The sequence below is a fragment of the Acartia tonsa genome, chromosome 1 (genome assembly GCF_053477335.1).
Source record: "Acartia tonsa isolate MP-2025a chromosome 1, ASM5347733v1, whole genome shotgun sequence".
Lineage (NCBI taxonomy): Eukaryota > Metazoa > Arthropoda > Copepoda > Calanoida > Acartiidae > Acartia > Acartia tonsa.
This window is the reverse complement of record NC_137260.1, coordinates 45,863,033-45,884,623: the sequence shown is the minus strand read 5'-3', so window position 1 is coordinate 45,884,623 and position 21,591 is coordinate 45,863,033. Positions and strand designations below refer to the sequence as shown.

The 21,591-nt window shown below is 33.1% G+C and overlaps 1 protein-coding gene across 2 annotated transcripts; it reads right to left on the bottom strand.

Moving 5' to 3' along the window:
- Positions 1-19: 19 nt before the first annotated feature.
- On the bottom strand, positions 20-2,710 carry LOC145321888 (actin-5C-like). Of its 2 annotated transcripts, none has more exons than XM_080163541.1 (2): positions 2,599-2,710; positions 20-1,370 (listed from the first exon to the last, which is right to left on the bottom strand). In XM_080163541.1, exon 2 carries the CDS (start codon positions 1,349-1,351, stop codon positions 221-223), a length of 1,131 nt encoding a protein of 376 aa, XP_080019667.1. In that variant the 5' UTR covers positions 1,352-1,370; positions 2,599-2,710; the 3' UTR covers positions 20-220. The 2 variants fall into 2 exon arrangements, with proteins under 2 accessions (XP_080019667.1, XP_080019661.1); XM_080163535.1 differs by having other exon boundaries at positions 2,536-2,654.
- Positions 2,711-21,591: the final 18,881 nt, after the last annotated feature.

Sequence of the window (21,591 nt, the reverse complement as noted above, 5' to 3'; positions counted from 1 at the left end):
TAGAATAATAAAGAAGTCATTTTAGTTTCAGCAAATGTGTGTATTTTTAACAACTAGTAATAATAATAGAAAAAATAGATTTTAACTCACATCAACAAAATTGTTTATTCATTGTATTAAAAATTATTTACTTAATTAAAGAAAAACAAGAGAACTTTGAGAAGTAAGAAATATAACAAGGAAAAATAAAAAGTTGGAATGTGAGCGGGCAGCCAACTGCTTAGAAGCACTTGCGGTGGACAATGGAGGGTCCGCACTCGTCATACTCCTGCTTGGAGATCCACATCTGCTGGAAGGTGGACAGAGAGGCCAGGATGGAGCCACCGATCCAGACAGAGTACTTCCTCTCAGGGGGAGCAATGATCTTGATCTTGATGGTGGAGGGAGCCAGGGCGGTGATCTCCTTCTGCATACGGTCAGCAATACCGGGGTACATGGTGGTGCCACCGGACATGACAGTGTTGGCGTACAGGTCCTTACGGATGTCAACATCGCACTTCATGATGGAGTTGTAGGTGGTCTCGTGGATGCCGCAAGCCTCCATACCGAGGAAGGAAGGCTGGAAGAGGGCCTCGGGGCAGCGGAATCTCTCGTTACCGATGGTGATGACCTGACCGTCGGGAAGCTCATATGACTTCTCGAGGGAGGTGGAGGCAGCAGCGGTGGACATCTCCTGCTCGAAGTCCAGGGCGACGTAGCACAGCTTCTCCTTGATGTCACGGACAATCTCGCGCTCAGCGGTGGTGGTGAAAGAGTAGCCACGCTCGGTCAGGATCTTCATCAGGTAGTTGGTGAGCTCACGGCCAGCCAGGTCAAGACGGAGGATGGCGTGGGGAAGGGCATAACCTTCATAGATGGGGACGGTGTGGGAGACACCATCGCCGGAGTCCATAACGATACCAGTGGTACGACCGGAAGCGTACAGGGACAGGACAGCCTGGATGGCAACATACATGGCGGGCATGTTGAAGGTCTCGAACATGATCTGGGTCATCTTCTCTCTGTTGGCCTTGGGGTTGAGGGGAGCCTCAGTGAGCAGGACGGGCTGCTCCTCGGGGGCAACACGGAGCTCGTTGTAGAAGGTGTGATGCCAGATCTTCTCCATGTCGTCCCAGTTGGTGATGATACCGTGCTCAACGGGGTACTTCAGGGTGAGGATACCTCTCTTGGACTGGGCCTCGTCGCCGACATAGGCGTCCTTCTGACCCATACCGACCATGACACCCTGGTGGCGGGGACGGCCAACGATGGAGGGGAAGACAGCTCTGGGAGCGTCATCACCGGCGAAACCGGCCTTGCACATGCCGGAGCCATTGTCAACAACAAGAGCGGCAACGTCCTCGTCACACATGGTGCTGGATTAGTAATTCCTAAACAAGGATAACAATGTAATAGACAGTGTGAATTAATATCTTTTATATATGTACAAGTTGCGAGTTCCCTACATAAATAATTTTAGTCAAGATATAAGGGAAAAGAAATAAATTGAGAGGGGTGTAATTTTTCACGGAGCCGTTACCTTTTGGGTTTGCCTAATTATAATACCTTTAAATTCTCTAAAACCTGACCTGGACCAATAGAAACTTATCTAAAGATGTCAAGCATTTTACGTAATCTTATTGGACATACATACATACATCCAGATACTTTAGTAGACAGGATAATTCAAGAGAAGGGTAATAATATTGACGTCAATTAGAAGGTTTCAAAAAGGTTAAAAGGACTTCTATGCGGAGGGGGGGGGGGGGAGAATTAAATTTTACCAAACCCTAAAGTTGAAAGCGCCAAAAAACTTAGATTTACGTATAGGCAATTAAATAAAAAATTTAAAATAAAAAAGTAAATAATAAAAATTTCAATGGAAAGATAAAAAGTATTAAACTTATTTGACAAAAAAAAAATTGAATTGTTTTCTTTTGACAAATAAAAAATAAATAATTAAATTATTTGCAAAAAAACCGCTCAACTTAATCTTATTATAGTAAACTTACTTTGTCTTTTTTATTATTAAAAAAGTTCTCGGAATTGTTTACTTTTAAATTGAATTAAAAATAAGTTTTGTGGATTTGTTAAATAATAAATGTGTTTCTTCTAAATTATGCACTTATTTTGACAAATCTAATAGAAAATAATATTTAAAAAGAAAGAAAAAAGTGAAAAGTGGTTTGAACCAGTAATCATAAGATTTAAAAGTTGGTATTAATCAAATTTTATATATGTTTTTAAATAAACTTTGGTAAGGAATTGAGAAGTTTTTTAAGACAATTTTCCGCCGCTACGTAAATGAAAAGTATATAATTAAACAAAAAATTTTCTTCATAGAATAGAAAATGTGAAGGGGCAGTCAAAGAAATTATAATATTTATAGTTGGCTATGCAAACAACAAAAGAACAAAAGAAAAATAACTCTTTTACAACAAAAATATAGTAATGACACAAAATGTAAGCACCGAATATTAAACAAGCCCAAGTGGAACAAAAATCCTCAGGCTTTTAAATTTCTCCCCATGTTTGATGGGCCACAGTAGAACATACCTACGAGTCTGGACTTATTATCTCGGACTAAAGAGTCGGACAGGTCCACCCGCCTTTTTATACCTGCTTATGTCAGCACACTTTACGCACACACACACGCACGCCTCAGCCGCGCTCTGGGTTGACCCACACGGCTGGATCTGATAGCTGATGGGTCAGCACTTTTTTAAAACTCATCCTCGCCCCGTTTTCCCTATCTTACATCTTATCATGGGAGTTCTAACAAAACAAACAAACTTTAAACATTTTATTATCAAAATCATGAAAATATTTTATTTTTTAGCAACAGCTACTGTATAGTATTTGTTCGCCTGACTTTCCCTCTGTCTGTCTTTCTGTAATGCTGATCTCTATTCGGTTCTATCTAGTAAACTTGTCTGAATGGATTATTTTAGATCAGTAATATAGTGTTTTCAAGGTCTAAAACTATGAACTTTTAATCATGGCGTGACGCACATTATTTTTTTTAATGAGGTTCTTGGGGGATATGCAGCACATTTTTTTCCGGTGGTAAGTCGGGCTAAATTGTTATGATGGGAGTGGGTAGAATTTAATGAAATATTATTTTCAAACAAAAATTTTTAGTAACCCCCTTTTATTTGGACGTCCTTGTGTTTTTCTGAAATATAAATATTAATAGCTGTAGGGTACGCACTTATTTGCTGTGCTCTCATTGATTTCTATCCAATCTGTAAGTCTGTAAGGATGGTGTTATATGCGTGTGTGTGTGTGTGTCAGACTTTACTTCAGCATCTCCTTATTTGGTAATTTTGATTCAATGATCACACACACACAAATACACACTAACACACACACAACATACACACAAACCCAGGAATAGGGTTAGATATTAAGAAGTTTGGGTCATTAAAATAAAACGAAGTAGCGGGTTTCGTCCTATTTTCACATTGGCTTATGATAGGTTATTCAGGTTAGGTAAGGTAAAGGTTAATGATTTCCCTGAAGGGTTAGGAAATTGGCCTTGCAGGGTTAGAGTCCCCCGCAGGGGCTAGAAATAGGAGAAAAGCTACTGTGAAAATACGATGAAATCTGCTACTTCGTTTTATTTTCATGATCTAGAAGTTTATTATGTTTGTTTTAATCGCCCTAACTATTTCACAATCTCAGGGTAAGAAAAAACCTGTTGTCTGTATTTTGTGCAAACTAACTTCTTATAATTAGAGCAGGTTGCTTCTTTAGATTAACTCTTCTAAATCTAGCCTAAAACCTACTATGGGTGAAAATTTTACACAAAAATATAGAAAGTAGGTTACAAAAAGAAGATTTGTGTAAAAAAATAAAACTTCAAATTTAACACAAATTCAAATAATTGGAATATGTAAACTAATGTCCATCTCCACAACGACCAAGCAAATATTGCAAAATAATAGAAAATGATTGATAAAATATATATCTTCATGTCTTACAAATAGGATAGCGTATTTTTTTAATAGGTTGAAAAACATTATAACTTTAAAATATGTCCCTTTCCAAACACTTTATTATACAAGTACTTAGTACATGCTTGCCTGACCTATACATATCTTTAGAAGTAAAATCAAGTAGCTATTTTTTTTAAATGTACGGCTAGGTTTCAATTATAGCATCTTGAGGAGTGTTGCCTTATAAACATTTGCTACAATAAGGTTCAGGGTAAAATAAAGTAAAATTTAATAGTTTTAAACATTAAACTTTAAGAGATTTTTAATAAACCTAATTATTACACTCATGATGTTGTATGTATACAATTCTACATCATTGAATCAATGATTTTCTTATTCAGTTCCTATTAATGTTCTACATTATTCTTTGGCCTGACCTTAAAGAGGTTTCTAAATACTCATTTTTAAAAAGGAAAGAAATGGGGGAAAGGATGATGACAGGGGGAGGCAGGGAGGTGATAGGGTTGACCGGACTTAGAACTTAGATAGCTTTATAGGGGGTAAAATAGATAGATAGATAAATTTATCAAATAGATAGAAAGAGAAACACAAAAATAAAAAAAATGAGTTAGAATCTATTAAATGAATAAAATAAAGATGTAAAACCATATGCGAATGGTTATAAAATTTATGGAAGTAAAATGGAAAAAGTTTTATCCTAATGATCGTTAAAATTAATTAAAAATCAATGTAAGTAAGTGTAAAAGTAAAAAGTTGAAAGTAAATTAAAGAGTGCAACAAAATAAAAGAGACATCGGAAAAACAATAGATTTTCCAGTATATGGCTTCGAAACCAATTAATATCCGGTGGATTAAAACCGGTTCTCAGCCATACCTAAAAATCATGTATAGCATCGCATTACAGATAATTTTCCATAAATGTTAGAATAGAAATCATAAGATTAATAACAGCCTGAGGCTTCGGACTTATCTTATGATTTTTTTATTTTAATATCCTCGAAAGCTGTCTATAATACGATGTGATAAATAACCATTACAATTATATTTTTCAGAGTTAGAGAACCTTTATGAGAGAGAAGGTTAAAATAATAAAATAAAAAAGTAGATAAATAGAAAAGAAAAAAGAAAAAAAGAGTGAGACTTATGGCGAAAGAAAAATGATACTTTAAAAAGAAAATCTTTCTTAGAAAAAAGTTTCTGTGTTTTTTTTGTTGTTGTTTGTTCATTTTTGCTCATTACTCCTTTCCCACTTTGGACAAAAGAACATAAAAAATGGACTAAAATAAATTTCAACATTACACGTGATTTTGCTTAATAAGCCTTGTTGAGCAGAGAAATCCCCCCCCCCACATTTTTAAAATAACTTCTAAAAGAAGGGGGATTTGTTTCAAACTAGGGGAGGGGAGGGGGGCGTTTGAATGCTCGACAGACACTTAGACATTTCATACTTTAAAAAGTAACTGGATAAAGTGTCTCAAAAATCAGCCATGAGACGTCATAAAAATTTGTGATTATCCATCTTTTTGGGGATTTTTTCTTTCTACTTCTCATCTCCTTCATTTTTATGACGTGACATGGCTGATTTTTGAGACACTTTGTGCAGTCACCTTTAGAAAATTTTCAATTGGACTAAAATCTAAAAAGCAACCCAAGTTTTTGGGGAAACAAGGATGACAACATCCATAAAAGCGAAGCACTGAAACGGTAGGACAAACGGACATTAACACTTGTATAGTGTCGGAACTGAATAATCAGAATATAAATGTATAAGAGTCGAAGCAAAATTATAAGTAAATTTGTTGAAAAGCTGCTAGATACAGGATAATGTTTATGGACATAATTACATTTTTAGGACTTGAGATACTTCGCTTATAATATTGAACTTTGTTGTCTTAGAAATCAGTATTCAAAAAATCAGATTAATCGGATAATTTTATCTGATACAAATTTTGTTGTTAAAAAAGTTGAAAATCAACATGTTTAAAATGGACGTACGGACATACTAGTAACGATTATAGAGGTGCTATGCTTTATAAATCGTACCTAACTACTACAGGAATCACCATGCAAAGTTTGAAATCGAAAGGACAATTCTAACATGCCTAAATTAACGAAAAAAAGCTATCCATTACAGACGTACGGACGGACTTACGGACCGACCCTAATTATAGAAAAGCTTCGCTTTTAAAAATTAATACTATTACATATTTTATAATAAGACCTAGAAACATAATTTTAAAAAAAGTAAACTAAACAATTTGTTACAAAAAATACAGCAAAGCAAATTTTGTCCCATTATAAAAACTATTAGAGTAAATTGTCCAGATGTGACTTTTGTCTCCTTGGGTAAAGATTAATTACTTTCTAACTTAGTGAAGATATGGGTGGGTAATAATAGTTATATAATAGACAAATAATTCTTTAAGTTGTTGAATATATTAGAGTTTTGGAAACATCAATAGCAGATTTTGACATTCTACATTACATTTTGGTTTCTTTTCTGGAATTAAAAGCTTACCTATTTTTAAGTAATCCGAAGCTGCAGCTATAAATAATGGAGACTTGATGTCGGAAATTAAGCAAGGCAACCGCAATCGCATATATTTTAATTTATATTTGTACTAGCGGCTGCGCCCCTATCATCTAGGGTCTCTATATTCGAAGGGCTAAATAAGGGCAAAAAATAGCTTAAAACCATGCACAGACTTATTTATAAAAATAAAATAGCCTAAAACCATCTCAGGACCTATACAAAGCTTCGCTCTAAAAGAGAACCATATCAGTTCAGTGGTTAGCGAGATCCTTCGCTACAAACAAAAAAGCTTATTACTTATTGCTATCCTCGAATAATTTAAACAATTTGCAGCTAGCCGTCTTTTATGATAAGTTCATGTAAGCACCCTTCTTACTCCTGAGAAAGTGGCGGCTGCTGACCTCTTACAAAAATTAAAAGTATGTATGTATAATTATAAAATAAAATACTATAAATAAATAATTGATAATTTAAACGATATATAAAATATAATTTAATATCATTGCTTTCTAAATTAAAAACTTTTAAAATTATAAGATTTTTTGATGTGTTTGAACTAAAATCCAACTCTTTACAGTGTTAGGGGGAAAGTAGAACAGGGGATAAATAGCAAGGACTGCATTTATTTTAAGGACAGTCAGCAAATTTTACATTTTCAGTCAATTAAATTAAATAATTATCTTTCAAAATTCTTCATAGATATTTGATAATTCAAAAACTTTTATTTATAATTTGAAAATATACACTAAACGGTTCTCTTCCATACGAAAAAACTTTGTCTAGCATCGTATTATATCCAGTTTTCTACGAATATAAAATGTACGATCATAAGATTAAAACCAGTTCTTTTAGGGGCTAAAAACTGGTTTTAATCTTATAATTGTACATTCTATATCCGCGCAAAGCTGTTTACAATACGATGCGAGAAATAACTATTAAATTTATTCATTTTAAAGCGTTAACCCTTTGAAAACGCCAGGGATAAAGGGAACATGTGAACGCGCCCAAAGTATTAAGAGCATGCTATCTCATTCGTTGGCTAAAAGAACTTTGGTCTCTTTTTTAAAAATCTGGTTTGGTTTGTTCAAATTAGCACTAACTTTTAAACCGATAATTTTTATCTACATAGGAGAATATTTTGTTCATCATTGATGGGGAAGTGGATGTACATTAGGGTGGGCCGATTTTGGACATTTTTTTCTGAGGCCAAAGCGGGGATCTGCAAATGATTTGTATGAATATAATACACCTCTGGATGATTTAAAATTTATCCTAAGTCTTAAAACCGCTGACGACCAGACATTCAATTGTATAGCTATTTGTAAATGGGAGTCAATTTTTTTTGAATCAGAACTATGGCTTTATGGTGCTCCCAGGAAAGGCATTGAGGAGTAGAATCAGGAACTTTTGACCGTTTCAAAAAATCTCGTTCCTAGCCGGAGAAAATCTAAAAAACCTCTACAAATTAGACAATTCTCAATAAACCTTAAAAAATTGTGGTTTCTTAATGATTTCTAAGGTTAGGAACGAGATATTTTGAAACGGACAACAGTTCCTGATTCAGCTCCTCAAGGCCTTTCCAGGGAGCACCATGAAGCCATAGTTCTGATTCAAAAAAAAATTTTAATGTCGTCTTTGCATATTAATAAGTAATGAAATATATTTTTTAGTGGTCGCGTTCTAAAACTCAATTTTTTTAAATTCTTTTTCGGTCAGAAATGTTCTTAAGGTTAATTTTATCTGTTGCATATTTCCTCTTTGTCTAATTCCGATATGAACCCGCCCTAATGTACATCAATCTATCGTCCAGTGTCTCATCCCTTAAGAACCCCGGAAAACATAGATTCAATGATTAATGTGAAAGAAAGCATTCATTTTGAGTTGAATAGCTTTATTCAGTTAACTTTGTCCGTGTATCAAGAATGTTTTTTTTATTGGTGTTTTTTTATTATTTTAGTTAAGCAGCAAAAAAAATACAGATTTTATAACTTGTAACCTAATTGTCTTTTGTTAATACACTACTTATCCATAGGCGTGCAGAAGGGGGTGTATGAACCTTACTACACCTCTAACAAAACCCTGTGCACACCACTGCACTGTAATTATCCATGATTTATTTTTGCACTTTAAATCTTAAAAATAAATCAAAAAATTGCAATAAACTAAAACTGGTTATTTAACATGCCGCGCTATTAAGAACCCATACGTGCTTGTCTATTTATCCAAGCATTTTAACTGTTGATGTCTGTAAAAGTGACAGAATGATGGATGGACATATAGACAGATATATAATACGTGGTGAGAAGACAATTTTAGACTTATGACCCAAATATTAGTTATGTTTACTTATTAGGGGGAGGATGGGTTTTGTATGATTTTTAAATGGAGTTAACTCATCCCTTCCTAATAGAAAGTTATCATTCCTGAGTTCTAGAAATGAGAAATATTAGTAGTGATGTCCTTCATAGATTTTTATCAACAATTTTGCAAAAATTTCATATGCAATGGGGGAATCCATGTTGTTTGTTATATTTATATAAAATTAACAATATCTGTATGTAGCAAATGATCTCGCTCACCTATGAACCGACATGGTTATTTTTTTTCTGTGACGCGTCTTTTAGGGAATGTTTGTATATGTTTTTTGTTACAGTACCTCCCAGAAAAAAAAATCTCCCTGGGAAGAAATTTTTAAATCAGATTAAAAATTACTTTAGTTTTAATTTGTCATTAATTTGTTTGACATAATTTCACCAAAAACAAGGATGACAACATCCATAAAATCGAAGCTATTAAACGGTAGGACAAACAATCATTAACAATTGTAGAGTGTCAGAACTGAATAATCAGAATATTAATTAATAAAAGTCGAAACAAAATTTAAGTAAATTTGTTGAAAAACTGATTAAATAAAATGTTTATGGACATACTGACATTTTTAGGACTGTATTATAGAGATGCTTTGATTAAATTATTGTTCTTTGTTGTCCTAGGAATCAGAATTAAAAAAATGAGATTAATCGGAATATTATATTGTTAAAAATTTTAAATTCAAACTCAAGTTTGAAATCGTTAGGATAGTTCTAACATGCCCAAATTAACGAAAAACCGACCCTAACTATAGAAAAGCTTCGCTTTTAAAAATAAAAATTAGAGCTTGTAGATCATTTTGATTTAATAAAAATTGAATATGTATAATGCATTCTAATCTTATGTTTTTAAATTCATTCTAAAATACTTTGCAATTAATATGATTCTAATATAAACAAGGATGACAACATCCATAAAAACGAAGCCTTGAAACGGTAGGACATACAAAAAAATTGTCACTAAAAAAGTAAAAATCAGCATGTAATATATGGACGTACGGACATTCTGGTAACGATTATAGAGTTGATACGCTTTATGAAACGTACCTCATTGTTATAGGAATTATCATACAAAGTTTGAAATCGATAGAGCAATTCTAACCTGTTTAGATTAACGAAAAGAGCTAACTGTCCCGGACGGACGGAAATACGGACCGTCCGACCCTAATTATAGAAAAGCTTTGCTTTTAACAAGGACAATTGATAAAGATAGATAGATATATAGATAGATTAAGTGACAAAAATCACACGGACAAATATTCTAAAACACGAAGAAAAATATTTTTTTAGCTAAATTCCTGGGAAGCTTTAAAAATCAACTGTTAAGGCCTGACTCTTATTAGCTTCAAAGTTTTTAAAATAATGTCGTCAAAATGCAAATTATGCTTAAAATTAAAGATACAAGATGGTTCTATTGACATTTTGAACTGAATTGAAATTCAAAAGGGCAAGAGACTCATTTTAAGTTTCATGATATAAAAAAAAAGCCGCTAGTATAGTGAATTAAAGGTATAATTAATACTTGTTTATATCCACTTTGAGAAAGGCTTTACAATTATTTGTTCTTTACAGTTAAAGTATCCAAATTAACGTAATTTAAATTTATTTAATTCTTGGATTAATTTTTATAAGAGGTGCAGCTCTTCTATAAAAAAAACACTCCCCTATCATTTAGTTTTATTAACTTTATAATAGCAGAATCTTTCAAACCTTCTAAAGTTTTTAAACGGCATTACAACAAAATGAAACAGGATATAGCTATATTAGGTTAATATGGGCCATAAATAGTTTATTTGATTGGTTGCAATAAGTAGATGTAACCTGTGGTAAACCATTTTTATTAAATATTTTAGCTAAAACGGCAAAGACTGCAATAATTTATCTTTCTAAAAATATATATACTAGCGGCTACTCCTCTAGGTGGGAGAGTCGACCAACCCCCCACTCCATTTTTAATTTTAGTTCTATAAGAAAAAAATAAATTATTTTTTACAGGGGGGGGGGATTTTTAAAGGGGCTATTTCTCTTCAAAGGGTGGTTGTATCCACCCCAAAAATAGTTATGAACCTTCCCAGGACCTATGAAACGATGCTACCCTGTAAAGTGGAAACATATCTGATCAGCGGTAAAGACAGACAGACAGACATAGATCCTTTTACTTTTATATAAGGATATTATGCTGCGCTACCAGGGTCTGTTCTTATCCTTGTAAAATGTCCTAAACTATACAACATACAAAGAGTTACTGAAAAATTTACTTAAAACTAGATTTTACAAGTTAAATTATTAGAAAGCTAAGGGGTAAGATTAAGGTTATATGTATTCACTTACACCTAAAATGTGTTAGGGAGATAAATTATTTGACCTGACTAATTTTAGAAACAATTACTTATACTTACAATACATTTTGTACAAAATTGAATGAAGCATTAACTCTCAAAAGTCGGACCTTTCCACACCTTAATCAGTCGATGGGAGGAGGGGGCAAGGCGTTCAACGCCCCCCCCCCCCCCCCCATTATCTCATCTCCTATTAGATCTAGATGGCTAAAAAAATTAACTTGTCCCCTGTTTGATAAAAAATTTACGACTATAATAAAGTCAAAGTCACATTTCACCCTTTTATTTAACAACATTTGTTTTTAGGTCCGTTTTTTTCTTTAAAAATTTAAATGGCTGTAATTTTCTTATTTTTGAAGCTTGAAGATTATTTTTCAGAAAATATTATTTTTATATAAGTTTTTTGATAGAAATCTCAAAACAATAAATTTCGGCGGCGGCAATTCAAAATTTGAAGTCTCTTAGTCAAAAATTGCGGTCACTGGAGCATTTTAAAGATTTCTAGAGACCTAAACCTGCAGGATCATACCTGGAACCTGACATTGACTTGAACATCTTTATTTCATATTGAGATGTACTACGAATGGATATTTTGGGACTTTGGTAACACAAAATGCTTTGTTTAAGTTTAAAAATATTTTTGCTTTTTATCTGGATGACCCATCAAGGTTTGCTCATTCAAATGGTGAAGGGGGTTTAAGTATACTCATAACCACGTCGAAACACCCCGTTTCCATTAAAAAATACTTCCAGGGGAAATATTTCCGACCCCTTTATCTTTTAATATCTATGGTCTGTCCCACCTACAAATAAAAAAAATTCGTGTGACATTATCACCAAAAAAAAAGGCTTCCATGGAAGGAGGGGGTGGTGTAAATCACTCCACTTTCCCTTAGAAGTTCACACGACCCCTCCCCCGAAAACGACAATCTATATTGAATTACCACACTTCTATTTCCACAACGGGGAGGGGGGTATAGAAACCCCAGAGTGTTAATAAACTCTTTTGATCAATTTTACTCCTCGTCCCACCAAGGAAAATTATGTGCACTCCAGTTTCTTAGGATTTCAATGTATAAGGTTTTGTGATTTTTTTGTTAATTGAACGACAATATTTATATCATAGAATTAACCTGAGAAATCTAACCTATTTTATATTTGTTTCTTAAGATCTCTAAAACAACTAGGATGATTCAGGAGTGATTTTCAATGAAGATTTCTGGTACAATAAGTAATCTATTGTGTTAAATAAAATATAGAGAACCTTACATGCCTTTCTTTCGTAGCTACTCAAAGCTATCGGCATGATCAGTATGAAAGAATTGTAAAGTTAAAATATAAGTGTGAATGGTTGTAATTTTATGACAATATTAATAGTCGCGGGCGTGATAAGGGGTATTTCAAACACCTTCCCTGTTCATATAACAGGGTAAGTGGAAGCATTTTATATTGCCCATAAAATAACGTCATAGTAATTAGTAATTTAGTATGTGTATTTGCCTATCATATTGGTGATTTTTATCGTATGACGTCATTTTTTATAGGCACTATAAACAGCATCGAGAAAGTGCAATATTAAGCCATTTTTTACAAAGGGGAAATATTTAGAAACATTAAGACGTGTTTAATCTGCATGAATGAAAAAAGACATAATTCAGTGCTAGTTGTTCTTTTGTTATGGTTACTTTATATGGCAGCAGTCGGTATTCGTATGCAAATTACACTTTCAAATTTTTAGATGCGTAATTGCTTTATAATTTAGGAATTTGGTACATTACTCAAATATATTATGGTAGCACAAAAGTTCTATATGTTGATTTGGCTGAAATTTTATAGCAATAAGGACATTCTAGGGGTAATTTGGACAACCCTCCCAAAAACAAAAGTTATTAAATACATTATATTTTATTCCCACTACCTTCATGATTCCATAGGCAACGCTAATTTTTTTTTGAGGGGGGGGGGGGATGGTTAATTTAAATTTTAACCATCTTCGCGCATAATCCTCCCCCCTCCTAGAATCAAATTACTCTGCCACTTTTCTGGTATCAACATAATTATTTCCTTTATTTTAATCAGTTTAAGCTTTCCATTTATGTATGTGTTTATCCTTGATTAATGCAAATAGTGTCAAGTGCCATAATAATAAACCACGTGGATATAAATGCAAATAAAGATGAAAAAAGAAAAAAATAATGCAACAAAATGTTTGGGTTGCTACCTTAAATCGATCGTCTACTATCTTCTTCAAACAAGGATTTCAGAAAGCAACCGTCGTCGGGGAGGTGATAGGTTCGAATTTCAGTTTAATACCGCGTCATAAATAAAGACGTTAAAAATAGTATCAACTGCTACAATGTCAAGTGGGCGACATAAATAGTTAGTGTAGGGGTAATGCCTTGGCCCAATACAGGAGCAACTAATTACCAATTCAGTTGTTAGAACTTTCAGACAAAGGTTAGTTGTCACAAGGGTGTTTAACCACATAATCATTCAAATTTAATGATGCATCAAAACCAGAAATCGTGGTGTATCCCGTCCTCCGAAGGTTTTTTTGTTACAATAATATGTAAGATTTATCAAGCATAAATTTACAAAAAAAAAAAGACACTTTAATCATCTAGAGAAGGTTTGCTATATTGCTGCATGTTTATTACGCTACACACATATTTTAAACATTTATCAATGCTAAAGAATTGCATCCTTGATTATATTTGTCACATCGCTTTAACCAACAAGTAAGGATTTATTGCATTCTGTACAATGAACTTTAGGGGGGGGGGGGGATAAAGATCAAAAAGCCTTTGCAACTCTTTTAATAACTGAAACATTACCACCCGGCGCATATACTATAGTACAATACCATATAGTTAGTCCATCCAAGTCTATGATAAGATTTCATAGCCTATCATATTATGCACAGATTTGAACCATTCCCATTTAGCTTGTATAAAACTAACGCATTCGCCCCTAGCATCTAATTTATAGAGGACAGTTTAATAGCCTGAAATCATCAAAGTAAGTATACAAGTTTCCCTCAATCGTTTTATTAGTATTATTCAAATACTACAAAATACACAATTACACTTTCTAATTTCTTTATGTATCTCACGTAAAATCTTCAAACAGTTAAAACTTTTAAAAGACGAAGCTTTTCAAAAATCATTGTCGTTCCGTCCGTATGTCCGTAATGCATTGTTTTTATCGTTTTTTAGGCATGTTAGAATTGTCTAATCAATTTCAGACTTTATATAATGATTATTATTACAGTTAGGTACAATTTAAAAAGCGTAGCACCTCTAAAATCATTATCAGAAAGTCTGTAAGATATTTTTTTTAAATGACAAACGATTAAGTACAATGTTGAAATTGAAGCATTTCATCAATTAAGTCCTTAAAAATTAAAGTATTACCTTAAACATGATCCAGTATTTAGGCAATTTTGAAACAATTTTACATACAATTTTGTTTTGACTTGATAAATTGATATTCTGCTTATAAAGTGCTAACATTCTACAAGTGTTAAACTTCGTTTTCTTGCCTTTTGGTTTTATAGCATCGCATTTATGGATGTTATCATCCTTGTCTTATTTAAGTATAATGGGATTTACCCACAATTAAACAAAAAAAGGAGAATGATACGGCCTAATCCATTGAAATTTAAATATTTAGCGTTTTAAATCTTCTTAAGTTTGTCATAATTGTTGTTATGTATGGGATTAAAAAACCTTATGTGTAATAATAGTTATTTCTCGCATCGTACTATAAACGGCTTTCCGCGGATATAAAATGTACAATTATAAGATTGAAACCAGTTTTTTAGACCCGAGATGCCGAAGGCACGGGCTAAAAAACTGGTTTTAATCTTATGATTGTACATTTTCATATTCGTAGAAAGCTGGATATAATACGATGCTAGACATAGTTTTTTTGTATTGATGAAAACCGGTTCCTATCCACCGGATTCGAATGAATACGAGAAAAGCCATTACTACTCTTTGTTGCATATTCCTAATTTTAAAAAAAATCGAATTATAATGCTATTACGACCCAAAAAAATATTTAGCATTTTTTTCTTGTTCTAAATTTAAGAATTTGGTTGTCCTTGTTATTTTTTGCAACTTGTGTCAATATATTATGTGTACGGAATTATTGAATATGGATTGCAAAAATCAAGTATAAACAAACATATTTTTTTTAGTAGCTGAGCTAATATAATTGTTTTGTCTGTCTCTCCTTCTGTAGACTTGGCCAAGGATACAGGGATGGGACAATGTATCCAAAGTTTAATCTTTTGGTTTTCTTCGACTATTAACTAATACAACTTTTTCTTACTTTTTTTCTTTTCTTTCCTTCTTTTTCCCCCTTGTTGTCTTAATTCTTCCTTTTTCTTTCTCTTCTTTGAGTCTTTCTTTTTCTTTCTTTTTCTTTTTTTTCATTCATTTTTCTCTCTTTTTATTTCTCTTCATGTATGTCCATCCGAGAGTTTAGTTAATAATTCTAAACAGTTTGTTACTATTGGACATAAACGTACATATTTTTTCTTCTATTTTTCTTATTCTTTTATTCCTGGTTTATATTCATAAACGCTCATAAAAATGAAAGGATGAAGAGGTCATTGGCCTTATTAAAGTGAGGGGCTAAAAATTATTAAAAGGGATTTTTTTCTTTAAAGTTTAGGGTTTCTCTTGAGAACAAGAACAATTATATTCATTTAAATCTATTTAGCATGCTATAACCACAATCGTCTAGAAGTCCTAACCGGGTATGGTGATGGGTTGCGTTTGTTTTGGTCCAAGGCATATCATATACTATAACTATTAATGTCGCGTAGCTGACATGTATACAAGAGGCAGTTTAAACGTCTTTAGTTATGACGTGGAGTTAGGGTGAAATTTGAACCAGTTACCTTCAACAAAACTAAATTATGTTCTGCGCGTCGTCAAGCTACAGTCGAAAACAAATGCTATGAAGTATTTTATGCCAGTCTTTTATAAAGAAGCCTTGCTACTAAAAAGTTTGCTTCAAAGCATGGAGATTAAAACCGTCCATGCTGTGAAGGAGTGTGACATGCAAACCTTATTGCAAGGATTGGAATTTATATTTGGCTTTATATCCAGGGATCTAAAGGGATAAGACAATGGCCGATAAATTGATGTACAACCCCCAATGACGATACAGAAGATTACCCCTTCTGTAGATTAAAATTAGTGGTTAATACATCTGAACACTCAACTTAATGAGCCAACCAATAAAAATTCTATGAAACCCAGAAGTAAAACATATATGATCTTAAAACATCCATAAATAGGAGATCACTATCGGTTCAGTGGTTAGCAAGATCTCAACGGACATACATAAAAAAAATTATTTCCCATTCACACAGACAAAAGCTTATCCAACTAAAATAAGATTATTTACTAGAATAATTATCTATTTGGTAGTAATCCAATTATAGTACATATATTCATAAATTGTGTGTGTATTTGCAAGTTTGCATGAAGAATTTTGCGTACATTAGACAAAGTTGTTTTTTTATATAATTTGCAAATATTAGTGTAGCCAACTTACTTTTATACTTGTAGTCAGAGATCTTAATGGATAAGACAATGAACGATATATTAATATACGTCTCCAATGATCATTAACAAGATTATCCCTAATATAGATTAAATCATTGTTTGAAACGTTTAGACATCAATAGTTTTGAACTTACCTATCAAAATTCAGAAAGAGTACCTAAGTTTCTGACCCAGCTAGAAAGATAAATTGTTATAAAACTTTGGGTACCAGTATAATTAACAGACCAATGTCATCTTCCTCCCTGAATTGTAGTAGATTTTCCAATGCAAAAGTAAAACCTTTGCAGTATTTTTGTAGCTCAATAACTTTTTTAATGAAATGAATTATTTCATAGGGCTTGGTTTTTATGGATGCTTTCATTATTGTTGTCTAAAATCATATATAGTAAGATCATGGGCGGTTACCCTTAGATTGCAATTGGACAACAAACAAACTTTTTGAAAGAACATGATTTATAATTTTGATTTTCTCTCAGGATTAGATAGGAGCTTGCAGGTTTCCCTGTCAATACTATTGACATTCCATCGATATGCAATTTCAAGGTTTTGCAAATGGATTGAACAAAAAGTGGTCATAGCTGTCATAATATCGACATATCAATCTTCAAATTTCATAAAAAAAAATTTCTTACAAATTTTTTAAAGGGTAAGTTCAGTAAGAATTTCTAAAAACACTAAACGTAATGGAGGGGTTGGTGGTAAAGCCTGCATAGGTTTGCGTAAAACACCAAATTTTGTTAGACGTATGGATTGTTTATGCGCTTGTAAAACCCAAACTATCTGGGTACAAAATGTATGCCCTATTACACTTGCTTGGTGCGCGTGCATTTCCCTACAGGGATGTCCAAGGGGAGGGGTAAAGTGAATGTTTATTTTCAATTTTTAACCCCCTTCCCCCAAAATACAAAAAAGCTTGGACGTAATTGCTTCCCTGTCCTTGCTTTCGGCAGGTATTTTATCGACATAAGGCGTCATAATCAGGAGGAAGGGACATTAGACTGTTAATTTCACAAGTACCCAAAGTTTTATAATACTGTTCAGTGTCCAAATGTTTTAATTTATTTTAATCTACAGAAGGGGCAAACATGTGTATCATTATTGGGTATGTATATCAATTTATCGGACAATATCTTATCCCTTTAGACCCCTGAGAATAATGTCATTTCGATAGTATGTTAATCATGTCCAGTTTTCTGTAACTTCATATAGTGGACAGTTATTATGAAGTTAGAGGAACGGCAATTCAATGTCAACAGTTTGACTTCTTTATTTGATGTTATACAGTCGACATAACCCATAAAAATTGTAAGTCAGCACAATATCTAAAGATTTTACTAGCCCTTTGAAACGTTACTCAAAGACGATTCATAAACTGCGAACCAAAAAAATAGGCAAGTCTGAATTTACAGAATATCAGCTTTATTATTCATTTAGGATGATTTTACTGTAAATATGAAATGTAGATGCATCTTTAGGTTACAAGTTTCCACTGTTATTTTTTTATTAATCAGCACCAATGAAGCACAAGATCTCAAAAACAGCATTTGGGGGAAATACTGGTGAACCAAAAAGATATGCAAATAAGTTACATACTTTTACTTACTCTTCTCTCTTCAATACCAACATACCAACAGATAGGTAACTGGACAAAGTGTCTTAAATATCAGCCATGTGACGTTATAAAAATGAGGTAGATTAGAGGAGAAATGGGAAAGAAACCCCCTAAAAAAAGAGATGGATAATCCCTCATTTTATTGAGACACACAAATAGGTCGACCAATAATTTAGTTTATAAAGAATATTTGCTTCAAGAATAAACAATTACTTTAATAGTTGATTAAACATAGGAGTAAAACCTCTATAAATTATACAATAGAATATTAAACAGCGGGGTTTTCAATTTCACCTTTTAAATTTTGCAGCTTTACTACTCTTAAAAATTAGTTTGCTCGTCTGTTTCTTAACCGTCGCAGTAAATAATAAATGTCTAAAAGAAAACACGTTAAGATCAGAAAAAAAATTTTCATTTTTGATATCTACACAACACTTCAGCACAATTGTAACTTTAGTTTTAAAAAAGAAAAACTATATTTTTTGGTGTGGGGTCTGCATTCTTGGGATGGTGTGGGCACCCTCCCCCAAATAGTTAGAAACCTTCCCTGGGCCTATTAGAAGCTTCTCTGTGATCAGAACTTTTCACGATCTTTTACTACACACAGACGGACAGATTCCAGTTGTGATTGGTTGGAGGTACCTTCCTCAAAAATAGTTTTGAACCTTCCCTGTTCTTAAAAGAAGCCTCACTTAAAGTCCAGCGGTTAGTGATGTCTTATGGATGTCTTAGGTGAGAGGCACCCAGACAGACAGACATCCTATTATTTCATATTAGGATGAGGCATGTACAAAATATATAAAAATAGGTCATATTCATGGGTGTACTATCTTCAACTCGGTAAGCGTTATTCCCCATTACACCCGTGTAAAAATACAAATCCAACCAAATAAAAGAGGTTTCACACAGGGATAGAGGGCACATTGGACTGAAGATTATACTTGTATCCAAAGTACGTTGTCTTATTTGTTGAATTACAACTGTGGCTACTTTTATTAAACCTTGATTGAAAATGTCCAAATTTTTTAATCAATAATTTTGTCTACATAATGGTTAACTTTATTCAAAAAGGAAGGAAATGTACTTCAATTTATCGTCCAATGTCTTATCCCTTTATATCCCTAATTTTGCATAACCTAAAAAAGATGCGCATCCATTCAGTTGGGTAAAACCACTGGACTGAAACAGTGTGAATATGCGCGCGTGTATCGTGCACGAACACTAGATGAGAACAATTGCAGTGGTCAAAGTGTTTCTAGGAGCGAAAAGTTTTTATATTTAGGATGTGTATTGTGTACACTGTTATCAATACTGTATTGAGTATTACTTAGTGTTCTATGGAGTAAAGTGTATTACTAAATTAAGAATGTGCCATTTATCCTTATACTAAAGTAACAGGATGTTTGTCTGTGTGTCTGTACCGAAGGATCTAGCTAACCGCTAGTTTAGTTTTACTAGTACTACATAGTGTAATATATTCTATATGTTAATACAGCACACTTACGGGCCCAAGGCCAATACAACCCCAGAGTATCAATTGATACTAAATGAAAAAATTATTCTTAACAGTATACATTAATAACGATTCATTCTAATTAATATTACTCTAGATTTAGTTTAAGGAAAATCCTAGGAAAATTAAGCTTAATGACATATACCAAGCAGCCATATAATCTTGTATTTAAATGACATTACGCCTGTCAAAGTTTCCTGGTGGCCTAGAGGATCAGGATCATACGTAATTAAAATTTTCTCTGTTTTTTTATGACCTATCACGTTTTCGCCAGAATAGTGATAATCAATTACTTTTTAATGGGGGTAATTATCCCCCCAACAGTTTATGGGGGGAAATACCCCCCCCCCCCTTCAAAAAATGTTACTCCCCTGATTTGATGATTTGTTAAAATCAAGAATATAGAGACGTTATTAGAGACATTAGCTTGAATAGCATATGAGGAAAGCGCAGATCGCAATCGGAGATTTAAGAGTAGCTTCGTTACTAAAAAGTCGCTCTACGGTGTTAAAGCAATTCCGATAATAGTTATTTCTCGCATCGAATTATAAAATCTAATGAAAACGAGAAAATATTTTACAGAGGACTCTCTTATTATATTACAAAATTGTTGGTCACGTTGTTTGTCTGTCTTTTGTAAAAACAAAATTAAGGACACATTTACTCATACAGGACCAAGGACGGCCAGGGGGGAAGGAGTAAAGGCAACCCAAAATTTTTGGAAGTACATTAGACTACCCCAATCCCCAATAATCCCTTAAAGACTTAAAGATCCTAATTTTATCCCCTATCCCCTGATATAAACCCAAATACAAAGACTTGTAGGATAAAAAAATATTTCAAAGTGAATGAATCTCCTATCTTAAAATTTGCAATGCACTTTGTTTGTCTAGTTGTAAATTTTTCACAGTATTGGTCAAGACAATTTATTTTATTATTCTGTGTGGCTACCTGTGGCTTTAACAATCAATAAACATTTTATGCTATACCTGTATTTTGTCATATAATAGATTCTTCGCCCTAGATGATCAATCAGACCCAATAATCCTTAGCGCCTAAAAAGATTGTAATCTTTACTTTAAGAACTCCATTATACTATTTAGCTGCTTGTTAGCCTATGAAAATTGCAAATTTGGTTGCTTCGGTTGAAATATTGTAATATCATAGCGCAAAGTTTATAAAGGCTAAATATCAGACAGACATGCACTGCACATAAAAAAATGGTCATAACACCCAAATATGCAATAAACTTACAAAAGATAGATTGAGGAAAATTTTTATGTTGTTGATGAAGCTCCGTGAAGAGACCACTTGGAAGGTGTATTCACCTCTTTCTTTTACTAGGGGCTGGATACACTCCCTTTGGTACGCCTCTTTGTGATGCACAGGCTTTTTTCTTAGAAAATATAACATTGTTTTTATTTTGATAAGATATTTTATATTTTATAGATTTAATGTAAAATGACAAAGATAAGCACGATTGTATGTCTGATCACAATAACTCTGTCTTGTGTATTAACTCAAGAGTAAGTAATAATTAGCTATTTTAGAATTTTTGGTCTGACCATCAGTCTGTAACGTTATTGGGGAAAAAGGGAATTGCGTCTTCCCAGTTACTTTAAAGCCAAACGGCTGAGTTTTTGAAGATTCTGCCAAGTAATGCACATACAGCATATGCATTACAGGCTATATTTGTTAATTATTT